Source organism: Lonchura striata, chromosome 4, assembly GCF_046129695.1.
Source record: "Lonchura striata isolate bLonStr1 chromosome 4, bLonStr1.mat, whole genome shotgun sequence".
Taxonomy (NCBI): domain Eukaryota; kingdom Metazoa; phylum Chordata; class Aves; order Passeriformes; family Estrildidae; genus Lonchura; species Lonchura striata.
Window position 1 is genome coordinate 27,847,606 of NC_134606.1, and position 15,161 is coordinate 27,862,766.

General features: G+C 38.5%; 1 protein-coding gene across 2 annotated transcripts in view; it reads left to right on the forward strand.

The window, feature by feature from the left end:
• The window catches only part of TRMT9B (tRNA methyltransferase 9B (putative)), a 109,779-nt gene that overhangs the window by 69,043 nt on the left and 25,575 nt on the right, over positions 1 to 15,161 (forward strand). For both annotated transcript variants that reach the window (XM_021533403.3, XM_021533302.3), the window contains one exon: positions 14,010 to 14,154. In XM_021533403.3, coding sequence (XP_021389078.2) covers positions 14,129 to 14,154 — 26 coding nt within the window. In that variant the 5' untranslated portion in view covers positions 14,010 to 14,128. The remainder of the gene's footprint in view (positions 1 to 14,009; positions 14,155 to 15,161) is intronic.

Consider the following 15,161-nt stretch of genomic DNA (forward strand, 5'->3'; position numbering starts at 1 on the left):
AGTGTTTTGCAGTCAGTGACTCCTTCAGTACCTGAGAAAGTTCAAGTAAGTTAAGTCAATAAAATCTACCTGACTGCTAAAATGATTGTAAACTGACAGTGGAATTACAGTATTTGCAGAGAAAAGAATAGTGAGGCCTCAGGGAAGAACTGTAACAGTTCTTTGAACATTAGAGAAAATGTCTTATAATGGCATAATTAACGATTATAAGATAACTGAGAGGTGACTTGATTATGGTGCAAAAGTTCTAGGAAAATATCATTAGGTAGTAATATTCACTTTCAGTCTAAAAAAATTACACCATAAACCCCAGCATCTGGGAATAAAAACCAAGGAAAACTGTAATCAGCTGTAGAATCAGATTTTTATCAGTGTGGGTGATTAACTTGTGCAATGAAGTAGGTGCTTTATGAAGTATATTTCGTAAAACACACGTAACAGGGCCTGTTAGAAACGTAATAGGGCTGGTTAGAGATTAGATAAAATGGCTTAGCCTGTGGTGTCCAGAGGGTGTGATCAGATTATTTGTGGTCTCATAACATTCTATCATAAAATCTTTTTAAAGGTGTTTGGGCTTCAGTTAAAAACTTATAATGGTCCACACATCCAGAAAGATTGAAAGCTATCTGACAGAATGCTAAACTAAAGAAAGCCAAATTCATGGTGAGATAATATCTTTCATTAATAATGGGAAAGTACACTTGCATCTATATATCATAAGTTTAATGAATGGTCTAAAATACCTATTTTAACTTCAAAATCTTCAAGTCTGAATCTAGTAAATACATTTTCATTCTTAAAATTGTTGGAATTTTCACAAATAATGTGGCAATTTTCAAGACTAATTATAATGTAGTTTTTTAAGCTTCTGCTCTAAGGTACATCTTGTGTTTCAAACACATTAAAATAAATAAGAAAACATTAAATTTATATTTGTAAGAGTTTTGTGAGTTTTGAACTTCTGATTTTTGAAGTAGTGTAACCATGGTGGCTATTCCTACATGAAAAAGAATAAATTTATGGTTCTTGTTATTACAATGCCTTATTCCATATAAGGCTTTTAGCCTAGAAATTGCCACTTCAAGACAAAAATTGCCACAGAAGCTAAATGGACAGCTTTGATAGAAGAGATGGAGTTTGATAGATAGCAATGAGGTGATGCAGTGGTGATGCTCTTTGCTCTGCTGGATGAAACAGGCCATAGGACTGTCCTGAGTGACCTCCTGTCTGAACTGGGGAATGAGGGTGGGGGTGTGTGTGAAATCCAGCTATGAAGGTGGACTACAGCCTACAGGAAATGCAATGTGAGTACTCTCCAGCATTTCTTTGTGGTGTGTTCATAACTGGTTTTGGGCCCAGACAGAAGAATTATTTTACCTCAGGCACCCAACCAGAGTGTTGCTGTGTCAGATGTTACAGGGCCTGCTCACAAGCATTGCCTGGATGCTGTTTTGGTCGTGAATGTACTTGTTATGTGACCACTTATACAAGAGTTGGAAGCCCACAAAGTTTTTAGGATGAATACATTTAATTCACCTATCAAACTAAAATTTCCTATCAAACTAAAACCAGCTTCCTTAACTTCATCTGTGGAGTGTCCCCACTGTGAAACCTAGGGACAAATCAGTATTGAATATACAAGCACCTATTGTCCTTGTTCTACCTGAAGAGAGAAAACATGACAGAAATGGCTTATGCTTACATGAAACTCTTATATTAGAGCAGCAGTTGATGGTGGAGCAGCAGCTGACTTCAGAGCAGCTTGCAAAGGATTTTGTTTTGAAATTGAGCTTGTCTTTATTTAGATGGGGGGCTTTTAAATTGAGAAAGAGAAATCACATGGTAACCGGTGCTACAAAATATGCTCTTCCTGAAACAGTCCAATCCCAGGTTGCCAGTGCAGTCTCTTGGCTGGCTCAGCTATCATCAACTCTCACACTTGCATGAAAGCCCAGGACCTGTAATACTGTAACAAAATACTCAAGATGTTCTGATCTTAAACGGATATTAAGTAAACCTCCTCCACTCCATTTTTCGTCTCCTTCCTATCCACGTTGTATCTTCATTATTTTTCCAAATGTTACAGTTCTTATGGGCCATATGGTTCACGTTTGTAGGTGTAATACCAAAGATAATTTTCCCAGAGTTTTTTTAGTACATTTTAGAACATTTTCATAATGTTAAATAAGCCTAATAGGACATAATTCCATCTTCCTTTTGAAGTCACTTTCAAGCATCTAAATGTTGGATTTATTTGGCCTTCCCTTCCCTTTTGGGCATTATAGCCATAATAATCTTTAGTTTCTTCCCTCTCTTTTTCTCATTCACTTCTTACAGACTACTGTAGGACCAAAACAAAATTGAACATTGAAATGCTATTATTTATTTTGTTTTAATTTTTAAAATGATAAATTCATATATATAAGCAGATTAATGAGACCAAATTCACCTGGAGTATAAGTGTTCACTAGTTATTGGAGATTATGTTTCTGTTCTCTAGTTATACTGGAGAGGAATTACGTGCCATAAAAAATAAAAATAGAGAAGCCATGAGGGTTTCAAGGAGGAGGAACTGAAGACAATGTGCTGTCAGCTGCAGTATATCAAAACTGCTGAGCAGTGGATAGCTCTTTTAAAAATTCTTTTTTTTTGTAATGGAACTCTGGGAAGCAGGTCAGAAACAGCAACACTTGTCTACAGCACAAAATGTATTTGTAAATTGTACATTGTATTAAGTATTATGACAAAGGCAGAATGCCTGTCAGTCACACAAACACAGACACAAATATTTGTTCCACTGTTCTCAGTGCAGCTCTCTCAGGTTTACAGTGGACTAGGTAGAGATACAGGTGCTGTACAAGCAGGGTTAACTCACAGGAATATCAGACATTATTTCTTCTCATTACTTGGGCCCCTAAGGGAGCCATGTTGGTATAATGAGATCAAAGACACTAGATAATTTTAATGTGCTTAAGTATCTCCATTCCAGAAGAATCTATTTGGTTTTATTATGGATACAGTATGCAATTTAGTTGCTAATAGCAGCATTGAGCCTTGAAATTAAGCAACACAGCTAAGGAAGGGCTGCGTGGCAGAATGTGTTTCATGTCTGTAATTACAGACTTCAAAAACCCTCTCTTCCCTTGAAATCTCTTACAGATTGCCATCTAAAGGGAAATTTCTATAACTGAGTTGAACACTGGATATTTTCAAAACTCGTGTGCGAGAATCACAGTAAGGAAAGAGACAGTAACTCTAAGATTGTTGTAGTTATGATTATTTTGCAAGAATCACCTTTTTCCCCTGGGAGGTAGCAGTGATCATGATGCATCCTCTAGAAAGATATCCAGATGTTTCTCAGTGCATATCACCTGCAGCTCAAAGTCTAATTACTCATTTTCACTACCTTCTTGTAATAGAATTTCTGTTTTGCAGAAGGCTGAAGATGAGTCATGGAGGAATTGTCTTCCAATCATGTTAGCATCCATCACACAGCTGCTTAAAAGGATTTTATCAGGAGATGCTTATTCACTAGGATGCCTCAAAAAATTGGATTCTGCAAAATGTACCCATGTGAAAATCTTCATGCATACAAGCAGCTTCACTTGAACAGTGACTGTCATTCAGCAGTTACAGAGCTAACAGTTTATGACTCTGAAATTTTTTAGTCCTATAAAGCTGATAGTTATTTCTCTGGTGTTTGTAGTTATGACTTCAGGGTGGTTGAAGAGGAGTAAAGCATAAATCTAGGCTTTCAAAGCTTAATTCTACACCTCCTTAATTCTTTCAAATACAAAAATCAGCAAAATATTTCCTGATGTGTTTTGATGTTGAAATACTGTATTTTCTTCTAGTCATTACATGTGGCCTTGTGCCCACACTGTAGGAGTGCAGTACATTAATCAGGACTGTAGTGTGATATCTTGGAGAAGCAATAGGAAGGGATCTGCTGCCTCCTGCCCACTCCTTCAGTGAAGGTGTTCTGAAGCCCAATACAGTATTTAATTTCTATTTATGTATTCTCTCACTTTGACTGGGAAGTTGCTCTTAGATCTGTGGGAGGAAACAGACATTTTGTGACATACACATATTTGAGAAAAGCCATGAGACTCTATTATCTCTGTATAGTGAGTATAGACAGAACCAGAAATGGGACTTAAATCCCATAATGTAGCCTCAGGCCAGTTCTTTTTAGGGATGTATATGTCAGAAACATGTGACAATAGGGAGTTGAGATGAAATGCTGTGTTACAGTTGTCTCTGTTATTCACTGCTAGTTTGGCTTGCAATGTGTCTGTGCAGGCACTTTGGTTGACATGACAGTCTTTGAGTGCTTTGAGGGACAGCTCATCTGGATCAGACAGATGCTCTGAGCTGGAGCAGAGCCTGAACAGTGAGCCCAGCTGGATGCTAGCTGGCTTCTTGCTGGTCAAACATCTTCTCGAAGTCAGACATAGTGGGAGGTGCATTTAGTAGTGACAAACCTGAAGCTCAAAGAGGGACAAGAACAAAGTTTCCTTGAGGGAAAGGAGATGACGAATTTCTTTTTGGGCAATTTGCTTTTTAGCTTAACAGTGATGTGATAATGCTTGGAAGACGCTTGAGGCAGCACTGTGCCCAGTCAGCACTGTGCCCAGTCAGTGCTCTGGGAAATAAAAATCCATGATCTTCAAGTGACTCTGTGACATATCTGGGCTTGAGTGTTACTCATGCACATCTGTCCTATGTCCTGAACTCCTGAAGCTACCCTGACACTCTGCTATGTAGCTAAAAAGTAAAAGATTCTTAGGGAGACAACAATTCTACAGCAAATGAGGGAAAAGGTTTCTGGTTATAGTGGTTGTGGATGAGGATGGAAGGTAGAGTTTTTTGTAACTAAAATATTTTACAATAAATGTGTTTGTTCTTTTTAAGCACAGTATTTTGTCAGAGAAAGCCAAGTTGGCTTCTGTGTAGAGGTTGTGTGGGAGACTTTTAATTTACCCACTGATATTTAATGGCATTAGATAGCCTTCACACACAATTGTCATTGATTTGCTTATGTATTCTGGAGAAAGTACCAGAGGAGCAGTGAGGCCCTGTGGTGTGTAGCTATTATGTATTTGCCTTCCTGCTTAACTTGAGCTCTGCCAAAGTCTTTTTCAGGACTTTCAATAAATCCCTAGGGTATGTTATCAAAAACTTTTATATGGAGCAGTAATTCCCATTAATAATTCCCAGACAATGAGGGAGAACCCTAGGACTTTTTAAATTAAAATACTTCACAGATGATTAGATGAAATATTGTAAAAAGCATTTGGAATATTATCAAGAACTTTATGATACAGACCACTTGATGATACAGACTACTTACCTCTTTCTTTTTTTCCTGTGAAAAAACATTTCCTATTTTCATGTAATAATTGAATATAATATGTAAATTTGGTCCTTACTGTATGTTTAGAAGTGACTGTGTAGTCTCCATTACTAGCAGGATTCCAGCAGATCCACATCTCCCAGAAACAAGAACATATAGATCATAAATGAGGTATGGTTTAGAAACTGAGACATATTTCCCTGTAAAGTTCATTTTTTCCCTTTAGTTGGCTACAGCTTCCTCATTATCTCCTGTTTCTATAACCTTTTTTACCACTTTACTGTGTCTCCATTCCAGAGGATTTTTTGAGTATAGCCTGTTGAGACCCCTTCCTCAGATTCAGAAACAGCTGCTTCACAAACTAGTCATTGTCACAATTCTTACTGAGAAGTTTCTGGGAATCAAAAAAAGGCTGTCCCACTCATTGTTGACACGCAAACCATAGCATATTGCAATTAAAAACATCCTCACTGTGGGAAAGAAAAACTACTCTTCCATGGAAAATGCTGTGTGTGCAGCAGGTAGGCTATCAAGGAAAATTAGGCATATTAAGAATTTTGCCCACTTTAGTTGAGACTGGGCAAAGAAAATTTTGGGTTGAATAGCAGATAATGTGTAAGATACGATTTCTTCTTTTGTTTAAGGAAAAATAAATCCCAACAGCCCATCAGTTCCAGACTAGTCTCAGAAAAAGGACTTCCATGTCTTCTGCAGTGAATTACATATTTATATTCAAATCGATTGGACATTAAGAAAAAAAAAAAACCAAACAAACATTTGTCAGAAATGTCAGTTTCTAGTTAAGAAAGCTTCATCACAGTTGTTACAATTCTATTACTCCCCTACACACCAAATCAATCAGAAGAGCTTGAAAAAAAACAATCAAACAGGCATTCCTAAAAGCTTGTTCTTGTTTGAATTAGTGTCCAAGATCTTTCAAATTACAAAGCCCACATTAGGATTTTTCTAAATTTCTGTTCATGAGGCTCTCTTGTATTAGATTTAAGTAGGCTACATACGATAGCTTTTTATTTTTGTAAAGTACTATGAAGCCAGTCAGAGCCAGACAATATAATTAGTGTTTCTTATTCCCTGGACTGTCCCAGTAAGGCTTTTACTGACTTTGATAACATCATGGAGAATGACTCAGATACACTTCCAGATAATTTTCCATTGAAATTGGATGCATAATTTCTACTATAAAACGGCAGATAATTAATGGCTCTGATTTTATTTAAAATATTTAAGCCTTGTTAACTCTTTCAGATAACTTTACATAAATAATAAAATGAAACAAGTGTAGAACTCTAATTGCTGGATATAAATGGTAAAATTATTAATTTTGCACTAAGATGCTAATGAGAGATTTAAGAAGCAGCTTAATTAGGAGGAAAGATAGGAAATTTGACCAATACTCTGGTGGAAAAGTGTGAAGACAGAAGGCAATGTCCCTTATAAAGGGACTTTGGCTAGAAATGCAGATGGGTTTCTTCCTTGAGACAGATACAGAGCTCATCATTGAAAGCTCTAATCTTTTAGACATTTGTCTCTCTCATGGCACTAACAGTTTGGTAAAGTTTGCCAAAGCTCATCCATATGGTGAAATTTAACCACATAAGAATGGCATTCATGGAAGATAACACATGGCTCTTGTCCTCAGCTGTCTTCTGGAAAATGTGAATAATGGGGTTTGTGGTTTTAGGAAAAAGAAGTTCTACCTTTTCCTAGGAGTTAGATTTCCAAATCTTAAGTATTTGGCTCTTCATCTGCAGAGAATTTTCTGGAAAAGCTTAATGCTATTATCTCAAAAATTTAGCCTTATATTCAGGGATTCAATAAAGTTGTCTTTCAATGCTCTTGTCTGTCACAGAGAACTTGTGCCTAGGTCTAGAGTCTCCCTGAGGTTCAGTGCAAAGCTTTCTAGAGTAGAATTTAAGTGAGTTAGTTCAAATACTGAATGTGGGCTACCTATGAGTTTGGTCTCCTTGATAAATAAATTAAGCCCGCTATATTGCAATTCTACTCAAGATGGTGAACATAAAGTTTAGATACTGATGTCAGAGCCATTAGGGACTTAAACACATAGCAAAATAGGCAGACAAGGCTAAAACAAAAGTCTTGGATCTCAAGAGTAATGGCCATTTCTGAAAATGCAACCTCACACATTTGTGGTAGAAAGCAAGGTTGAAAAAAAGCAGCCTGAGGCTGTAGAACAAGACATTGTCCTCACTAACCCACCAAAGGGAGGGGAAGCTATTAAGAAAACTGTTGTCTCAGGTCTTAAAAATAGGGATTTTTATTTGCAGCTACAACAGGTTGCTTCTCTGTTCAAAAATTTTGCTGAAAACTCACTAGAAGCTGAGAAAACTCACATTCTTTTGTTTTTCTGTCACTGATGCTTCATGCTTAGTGAATGTCGCTGTTTACAGTGAAATTACTCATGTACCTGTAGATTGCTTTTTAAGGGGTCATCTTTCTCACTGAACTCCTTTGAACATTAATGACTAAAGAATGTGATATTTTAACATGTTTCTGTTCTTCTTTCCTTTCATAGAACCACAGAATCACTAAGGTTGGAAAAGACCTCCATGACTGGGTTCAACCTTTAACCCAACACCACTATGTTTATGATTAAACCATATCCCCAAGTATCACATCCACACATCTTCTGGACGTTTCCAGGGATGGTGATTCCATCAGTTCCCTGGGCAACCTGTTTGAATGCTTGACCACTCTTTCAGTGAGGAAATTTTTCCTACTATTCAGTCTTAACCTCTGCTGGAGCAACTTGAGGCCTTGTCTTTTCACTTGTTACCTGGGACAAGAGATCAACCCTGACCTTGCTACAACCTCCTCTCAAGTGTTTGTAGAGAGCGATAAGGTTCCCCTTGAACCTCCTTTTCTCCAGGCTGAACAACCACAGCTTCCTCAGACTTGTGCTCCAGACCCTTCACCAGCTCCATTGCCCTTTTCTGGATCTGCTCCAGCCCCTCAATGTCCTCCTTGTAGTGAAGGGCTCAGAACTGGACACAGCACTCAAGATGTGGCCTCACCAGTGCCAAGCACACAGGGACAGTCACTGTCCTGGTCCTGCTGGCCACACTAATGCTGACACAGGCCAGGGTGCCATTGGTCTTCTTGGCCACCTGGGCACTCACTGGCTCATGTTCAGCTGCTGTCAGCCTCGAGGTCTTTTTCCACTGGGCAGCTTTAAGCCACTCTTCTCCAGACATGCAGTTTTGCATGAGTTTGTTGTGACCAAAGTGCAGGACCCGGCACTTGGCTTTTTTGAACCTCATACTGCTGAACATGGCCTGTCAATCCAGCCTGTCCAGATGCCTCTGCAGAGCCTTCCTGCCCTCCAGCAGATCAACACTTCTTGCACAGCTTAGTGTCATCTGTGAACTGACTGAGGATGCACTTGATTGCCTTGTCCAGATCATCAGTAAAGATGGTAACAGGACTGGCCCTGAGCCCTAGGAAGCCCAATAGGGACTGGCCACCAGCTGGATGTAACTCTATTCACCACCACTCTCTGGGCCCACCCATCCAGACAGATTTTCACACAGTGAAGTGTTCATCTGTCCAAGCCATGAGCAGCCAGTTTCTCCAGGAGAATTCTTTGGAAGACAGTATCAAAGGATTTGCTTAAGTCCAGATAGATGAACATCCACAGCCCTTCCTTCATCTACTAGGCAGGTCACCCTCTCATAGAAGATCAGGTTTGTCAAGCAGAACCTGCCTTTCCTAATCCCATGCTGTCTGGGTCCTGTTTGTGCTGTATGTGCAATATGATGGCAATCAAGATGATCTGTTTCATAGCCTACCCTGGTACCAAGGTCAGGCTGATGGGCCTGTAGTTCCCTGGCTTCTTCTGAACCATCTTGTAGGTGGGAATGTGCTTCTTCTCCCTGTTTCTAGCTCTGGGGGCTGGGTACCCCAAAGGCACCTGGTTCTACTGAAGCAGAGAGGACATTATGTATATCAGCCATTTACTCATCCTTTGTCACTAGGTTTCCCTCTGCATCCAATAAAGGCTCCTTAACCTTTGGAGAGTCTCCTTAGCTCTCCTTGTGATTCTGATTCATAGAAACAGTTTTTGTTGTCTTTTGTGTCAGCAGACAAAGTTCTAGCTGAGCTTTGGCCCTTCTATTTTTTTCCCTTCATAACATCACAACATCCTTGAAGTCCTTCCAAGTTGCCTGCCCCTTCTTCCGAAAGTGATACAAATGAATATTCCAACAAAGGACTAGCCCAAACTTGCTACATCAGCTATAATGCAAAGTCACTTCTTTAGGTCAGGCAGAAGTATCCTTCTTATAGCCAAGGAAAACTACTTCCTCTGTCTAGCCTTTATGGATGTTATATTTTGCTTTTTGAGATGGTTCTTTCTAATAACTATATATGTACCACTTCCCCTTCCTTTGCTGGTAAGCCTATGTAAATATTTATTACAGAGCAGAGCCAGCTCTTCAGGATCTATAAAGAGACATATTTTAAAAAGGCATATATTTGCTTATCAATGTTCTGAAATAATTTTTGTTGATCTGAGGGACAAATTGGTTGGTGTAGATGGCCAAGTATGCCTTCATGTGTTACTGTAAATGATTTATGAACCCTGGGTTTTCATGGCATGTTAAAAATTCATATGAACATTAGATTTAAAATTTAATTATCTGAACTAGCTGAAGCACTTCTTCAGGCTTGTAATTGGGTAGATATATAGCATTATACACAGCAGGGGAGACTTGGGACTTGCATCCAGATCATCAGATGTATTATGTAGCTTACTGTCATTGATGAAGGGTCTAAATTTGGTACTTGAATAATTTGGTATCTCCCTTTAATCATCCTAATACAGAATATGTCAATAATTTATGTTTACTCTTATCCTGATTTTTCCAAATTTCTTTAGACATACTTAGATTAGTAGACAGTAACAACTTACTTAACTAGGAAGCACTACTAAATGTGAGTGGTGATAGTGAAATCTGACCCTACATCTGCCCTTTGCAGGAAAAATTATAAAAGAGTTACCTTGCACTTAATTTTCATCTTTATTCAAATCACATAGCTTTGTTGGGGCTGTATTCCTCTTACTTGACCAGAATCATCTGAGCACATTATTCAAGCACACTAAACATGTGCTCCAATTTAAATTATTGAACTGGCTTTTTAGCAGAGTAGAGGGACCATTGGAAGGCAGATCATCCCACCTTCTGTAAGAGTGTGATAAACTGCCTTGTGCAGCTGCCTGTCTCTCTCCCTGCTATCCATGTGGGAGTATGGACTGTTAGGTAGTAATACACCTGGTCAGACAGGGAGTTTTAGGTACCAAGTTACCAGAGATTATAAGATATGTCTTTTTTTTTCTTCTTTTTCCTTTTCTTTTTTCTTTTTTTTTTTTTTTTTAATTGAGAAATCAAACGTGGACCTATGATGTTCTATTCTTTGTACAATAGCAAAATATTGGCAAAGAAACTGCTAAGGAGAGATTCTGCTAGTATTCTCTCAAAATTGACAATGAAAGTAAACAGAGAGATCCAATCATTTAAAATTTTAACCAAGATGGCAAATAAAGTGTGGTTTTTATGCGTGCTTATGGGATTTAATTTGCTAAAATAACTTCTCTGAGATTCCTGGAATAAGAAAGCTAATAAACTGAAAAGCTTCAGTGTTGCTAAAAGGAGTAGCTCTTTAAGCATTTGGTTTGAGAATTTGTGTGAGCTGGAGGAAAACTCAAAGAGTTATATTGTCTTAATTATACTTAAATTTGAAATCCTAGGGATACAGACTTCTAAAGTTATAGATGTCATAGCTTTGAAAGAGCTGAGATAAAGGAAAATTAAACTATTTACAAATAAAGCTTTCTTGCGTAAAAGAGAGAAAGCAATAACTGATATGTGTAATATAAATGTTTATATTTCAAATGTTATCCACCAGACTTCATATAAAAGATCCAATATTCAAAGATATTTAAGCTAATTGTTTATCTTACTCCAGATGGTAAAGAGTTGTTCCTTACAGTAGAAGTGAGCATGACAATCAAAAGTATGCATTTAAGTAGAAGGGAATGTGCCCAGTTATGTAATAGCAATTTATAGTTCTTGGCTTGATGGTCATTTAGGGTTAAGAAGGGGCTACTTGTGTAAGAGGAAGCCACAGGTAAATGTAGGTATCAGATACTGCACCTTAGTACTCAGAGAAGATACTGTGGCTGTCACAGGACTGGCAGTTCTCATCCTCTTGACTGATGATCTTGTGATTTTTGATGTCTCCTTCTTCATGGAGCCTTGTTATCTCTGAAAGGAAACTTAACCAGCTGTGAGCCTATGCACTTACATCTCCTTTGAGGAAACAAGGGCAATCAGTGAACAGCAGAACACTGGTGTGTACTGACCAACCTTTCTGGCCGCAAAAATCAGCCTAGATGTAGCTTCCTTTATGAAGACATTGTATAGGCTACAGTGTTGATTAGAAGGGCCTCACTGTAGGTGAGAATCTTGTCCCTGTCTCTCCTTATCTTTCAGTGTCCTAGTGGCAGCCTTGGACTAGGAATGTGCAATCTGCTCTCTGGAGATCAGGGATCTCCTATCATGATAATGGTCACTAAGAGTGGAGAATGTCACATGAAGAACATGCCTGCCACTGACCAACAAGTGCTTTGTGTTTCAGACTAACAATTTTTCTCTGATTGAGGCAAAATCTTTCAAAACTTGCCACCTCTCCTCCTCAGAGTAGACAAACAGATAACCATTTCTGAAATATATATTTTTTCCTTTAGAGCCCTGGAAATTCTCAGTAGTAAAAGTAATAATAATAAACCTGTGGGTCTTGAGATATAACACAGAAAAATATTTCCTTTTCCCTCTGTACAGTCACTTCAGAAATACCTGCTGGCTGAACTGAGACCAGCCAGCCAGTCCTTTTTGAGTTAGGCCTATGCAGAACAGAATGTAAAGTTTGCATCAACCTTGAGTGATCCTTTGATCTTAACAGCTGTATGTCCTGAATGCACACCAGCATGAGCTCTGAAAGGCTTTGTTTATATGGTCTTTCTCCATCACAGCATGAGATCTTCCTCCATCATCCTTCTCACAAGACTCCTGAATAAGCTCATCAGTACTCATGAAATGGTTTCAGAGTCTTGAAGATATATTTTAAAGGTGTGACACAACCTAGCTTTCTGCCATAATGTAGAATTCCTGCATCCTGGGGTAGTGGGCCATTTGGGCTAGGGTATCCATTAAACTCATCTCCAGACTCAGGTATGAGTTTGAAATGTGAGAGCTGAGCTGAAGAGCAAGGCAGACTCATGGGACTGCCAACTGATCTGTACCTCTCATACTACTCATATGCTTGAGGAGTGATTCAGATGCTTAGATGATGAGTATGGGTTGAGAGTCTGTGTAGAACAGAAAAATACAGTTAAATGAACAAATGAAACACATGTACAAAGCAAAAACATTTCATTTGTAACAATATCAAACAGAAACTAGGGAAAATATCATGACTCTTGGAGAAGAGCACTGAAATTTTCTGGTGTTTGTTTCCATTATTAAAATACGATCTACATATAATATAAACCAAACTGTGGAGTAATAAAAGTAAGATAAGAACTACTAATGCTGCAAAATACTATTAATATGCAACAAATAATATGTTTCAAAAAATATTTTTAGTTCATATCTATATAGCACCAAGGAAAGCCAGTCACATTTCTAGTTGGTCTGATTGTAGGTATTTATCAAATCAGCACAAGAATCTCAAGGGGCACTTCACACGAGTAGCAAGTGTGAATTTGGGAACAGAGTGTGGTCTTGTGATTCTTACTGTGAAGCAATCAAAAATAACACTTTTTTTTTTTTAAGTTAAGACTCATAAATCTTAACAGCCCTATATTTTGCCATCTGATCTGCTTTCTGAACTCCAATCTAAATAAGTATCATATTGACTTAAGGAATATGTGCATATTCACTCAGATGAAGACAGTAAGTTTCAGGTCAATGGTCTGAGTCTAGATTTCAGTGCCATTTTTGATGACCCAAGGAATCCTGCCAGGTTTCCACACTTCTGCAGAAAAGCACAGGTTTTGTACAGTTCATACATTGTATTTTCTGGTCTTGTGGGGATATTTCAGATGCACAGTCCCCTCTCTGTAGCCTTCTAAACTGTGATATCTTCATCTGTGAGGAAGTACTTGTAACTTATGTTATATAACTAAACATACTTTCAAACAGATGGCTCAGCAGCATCCATTTGTCTGATTTAGTGGGAATTGCATACGTTGTCCAAATGCAGATATGTGGTTAGCAAGCTCTAAAATCTTTACTGTGGATGCAGAACTCATGCACAGCTATGTGACAAGTGTGACTGGTAGTGGTTAAACTGGTAGAAGCCAAACAACTTACTGTGTAAGCATATCCAGAGAAGGTAAAGAAGTTCCCTGCTCCCTCTACCTCTGAATGCAATAATATTCAGCATCCTGGCCCTTACCAGACATTTCCCTTCAGGTCTTTGTTGCAATTCCTGTCAAAATACAGAGATGCCAACTTCAAGTCAACTTGTGCTCAAGAACATTTTGCACAGCTTTTCTATTTAAAGATTTTGGGAGTACTGTGTTTCAACCACATCTTTTTACTCCTTATGCCAGGTGCTTTTCCTGCCACTGGTCATTCTCTTGTGGCCTAAATGCTCCAAGTAAGATCAATGGAGGAACATGTTCATTTCTCCCTGCTGGCAACAAAGTATGCTTCCAAAGGAGAAATCTGAATGTTCTTGGAAAGTAATCTCTATGGGTAAGTCTAAAATAGCTAACCATTTCAATGTCTGCTAAAGTTCTGTTGTGCATTTTGGGTGATCTTACTGCTATTAGGGTACTTCAGAGGCACGAGAAAAGTGAACCTACAGCTTTAGTGAACTAAAAAAGGTGTATTTTCAAGATGAGAAGTGAAATTCAGTTTGTCAACAATTAAGTAAAAACCTCAGCTAAAGACCCACCTGGAAATTACAGGCAACTCCCTTCAAAATGGAAATAGTTCCATAATATACAACCAGGATAGCAACTCAGTACTTACTGCCCCTGTGAGTGCAGTGAATCCCTCTGCTCTGCATGGGTCTTCTTGAGAAGTAAAGCTGAGGGAGCTAATGCCTGCAACAAGGATGAGAAATTTCCAAGTGAGGTAGTGTTCTTTTGTGCCTGGAACTGCAAAGGACTGAACTAGCAGTTCAACAGCCTTGTCAGGATTTTCCCCAAGATTTTTCTCCTTTCTGGAGAAAGAAAAGGAAAGTTATTAAAAAGTTTTAGATATGGAAAGATAGTAAGATTCCCAAGACCTAATAATTGACTTAATTCCTATCCAGAGCATAGCATAGGGGTGCTTTCATAACACCTGTACACCTGCCATTCTGTGGCCTGGGGAGGGGGCACAGGGACTTAGGAGACTAGATTGTGGGTAGTATATGATAAACAGCCCCACAAAGCCAAATTGTGAAGACTTGCTGATCTTTTGACCAGGTATCTATCACAGCACTGGCTGAGACCCTCTTTTATGAACAATTTATTATCTGAAGTTAGAGATGGCCTTTGAGAAAGATCTTTGAGGTGTGGTCTCCAGAATGCCACATATTTGCTCTTCAACACTCACTCCCTCTTCCATGTGCTTTCTGAATCCGAGTTTCCTCTTGCTCATAGGAGGGTGCAGAAAGATAGATTCTGGAATTAAGTGGTTGAGGTAGAAGTTTTGGTGAGACTATGATAAACATGGATAGAGATTTGCTCATCCCATCCCCCTGTGTGGAGACT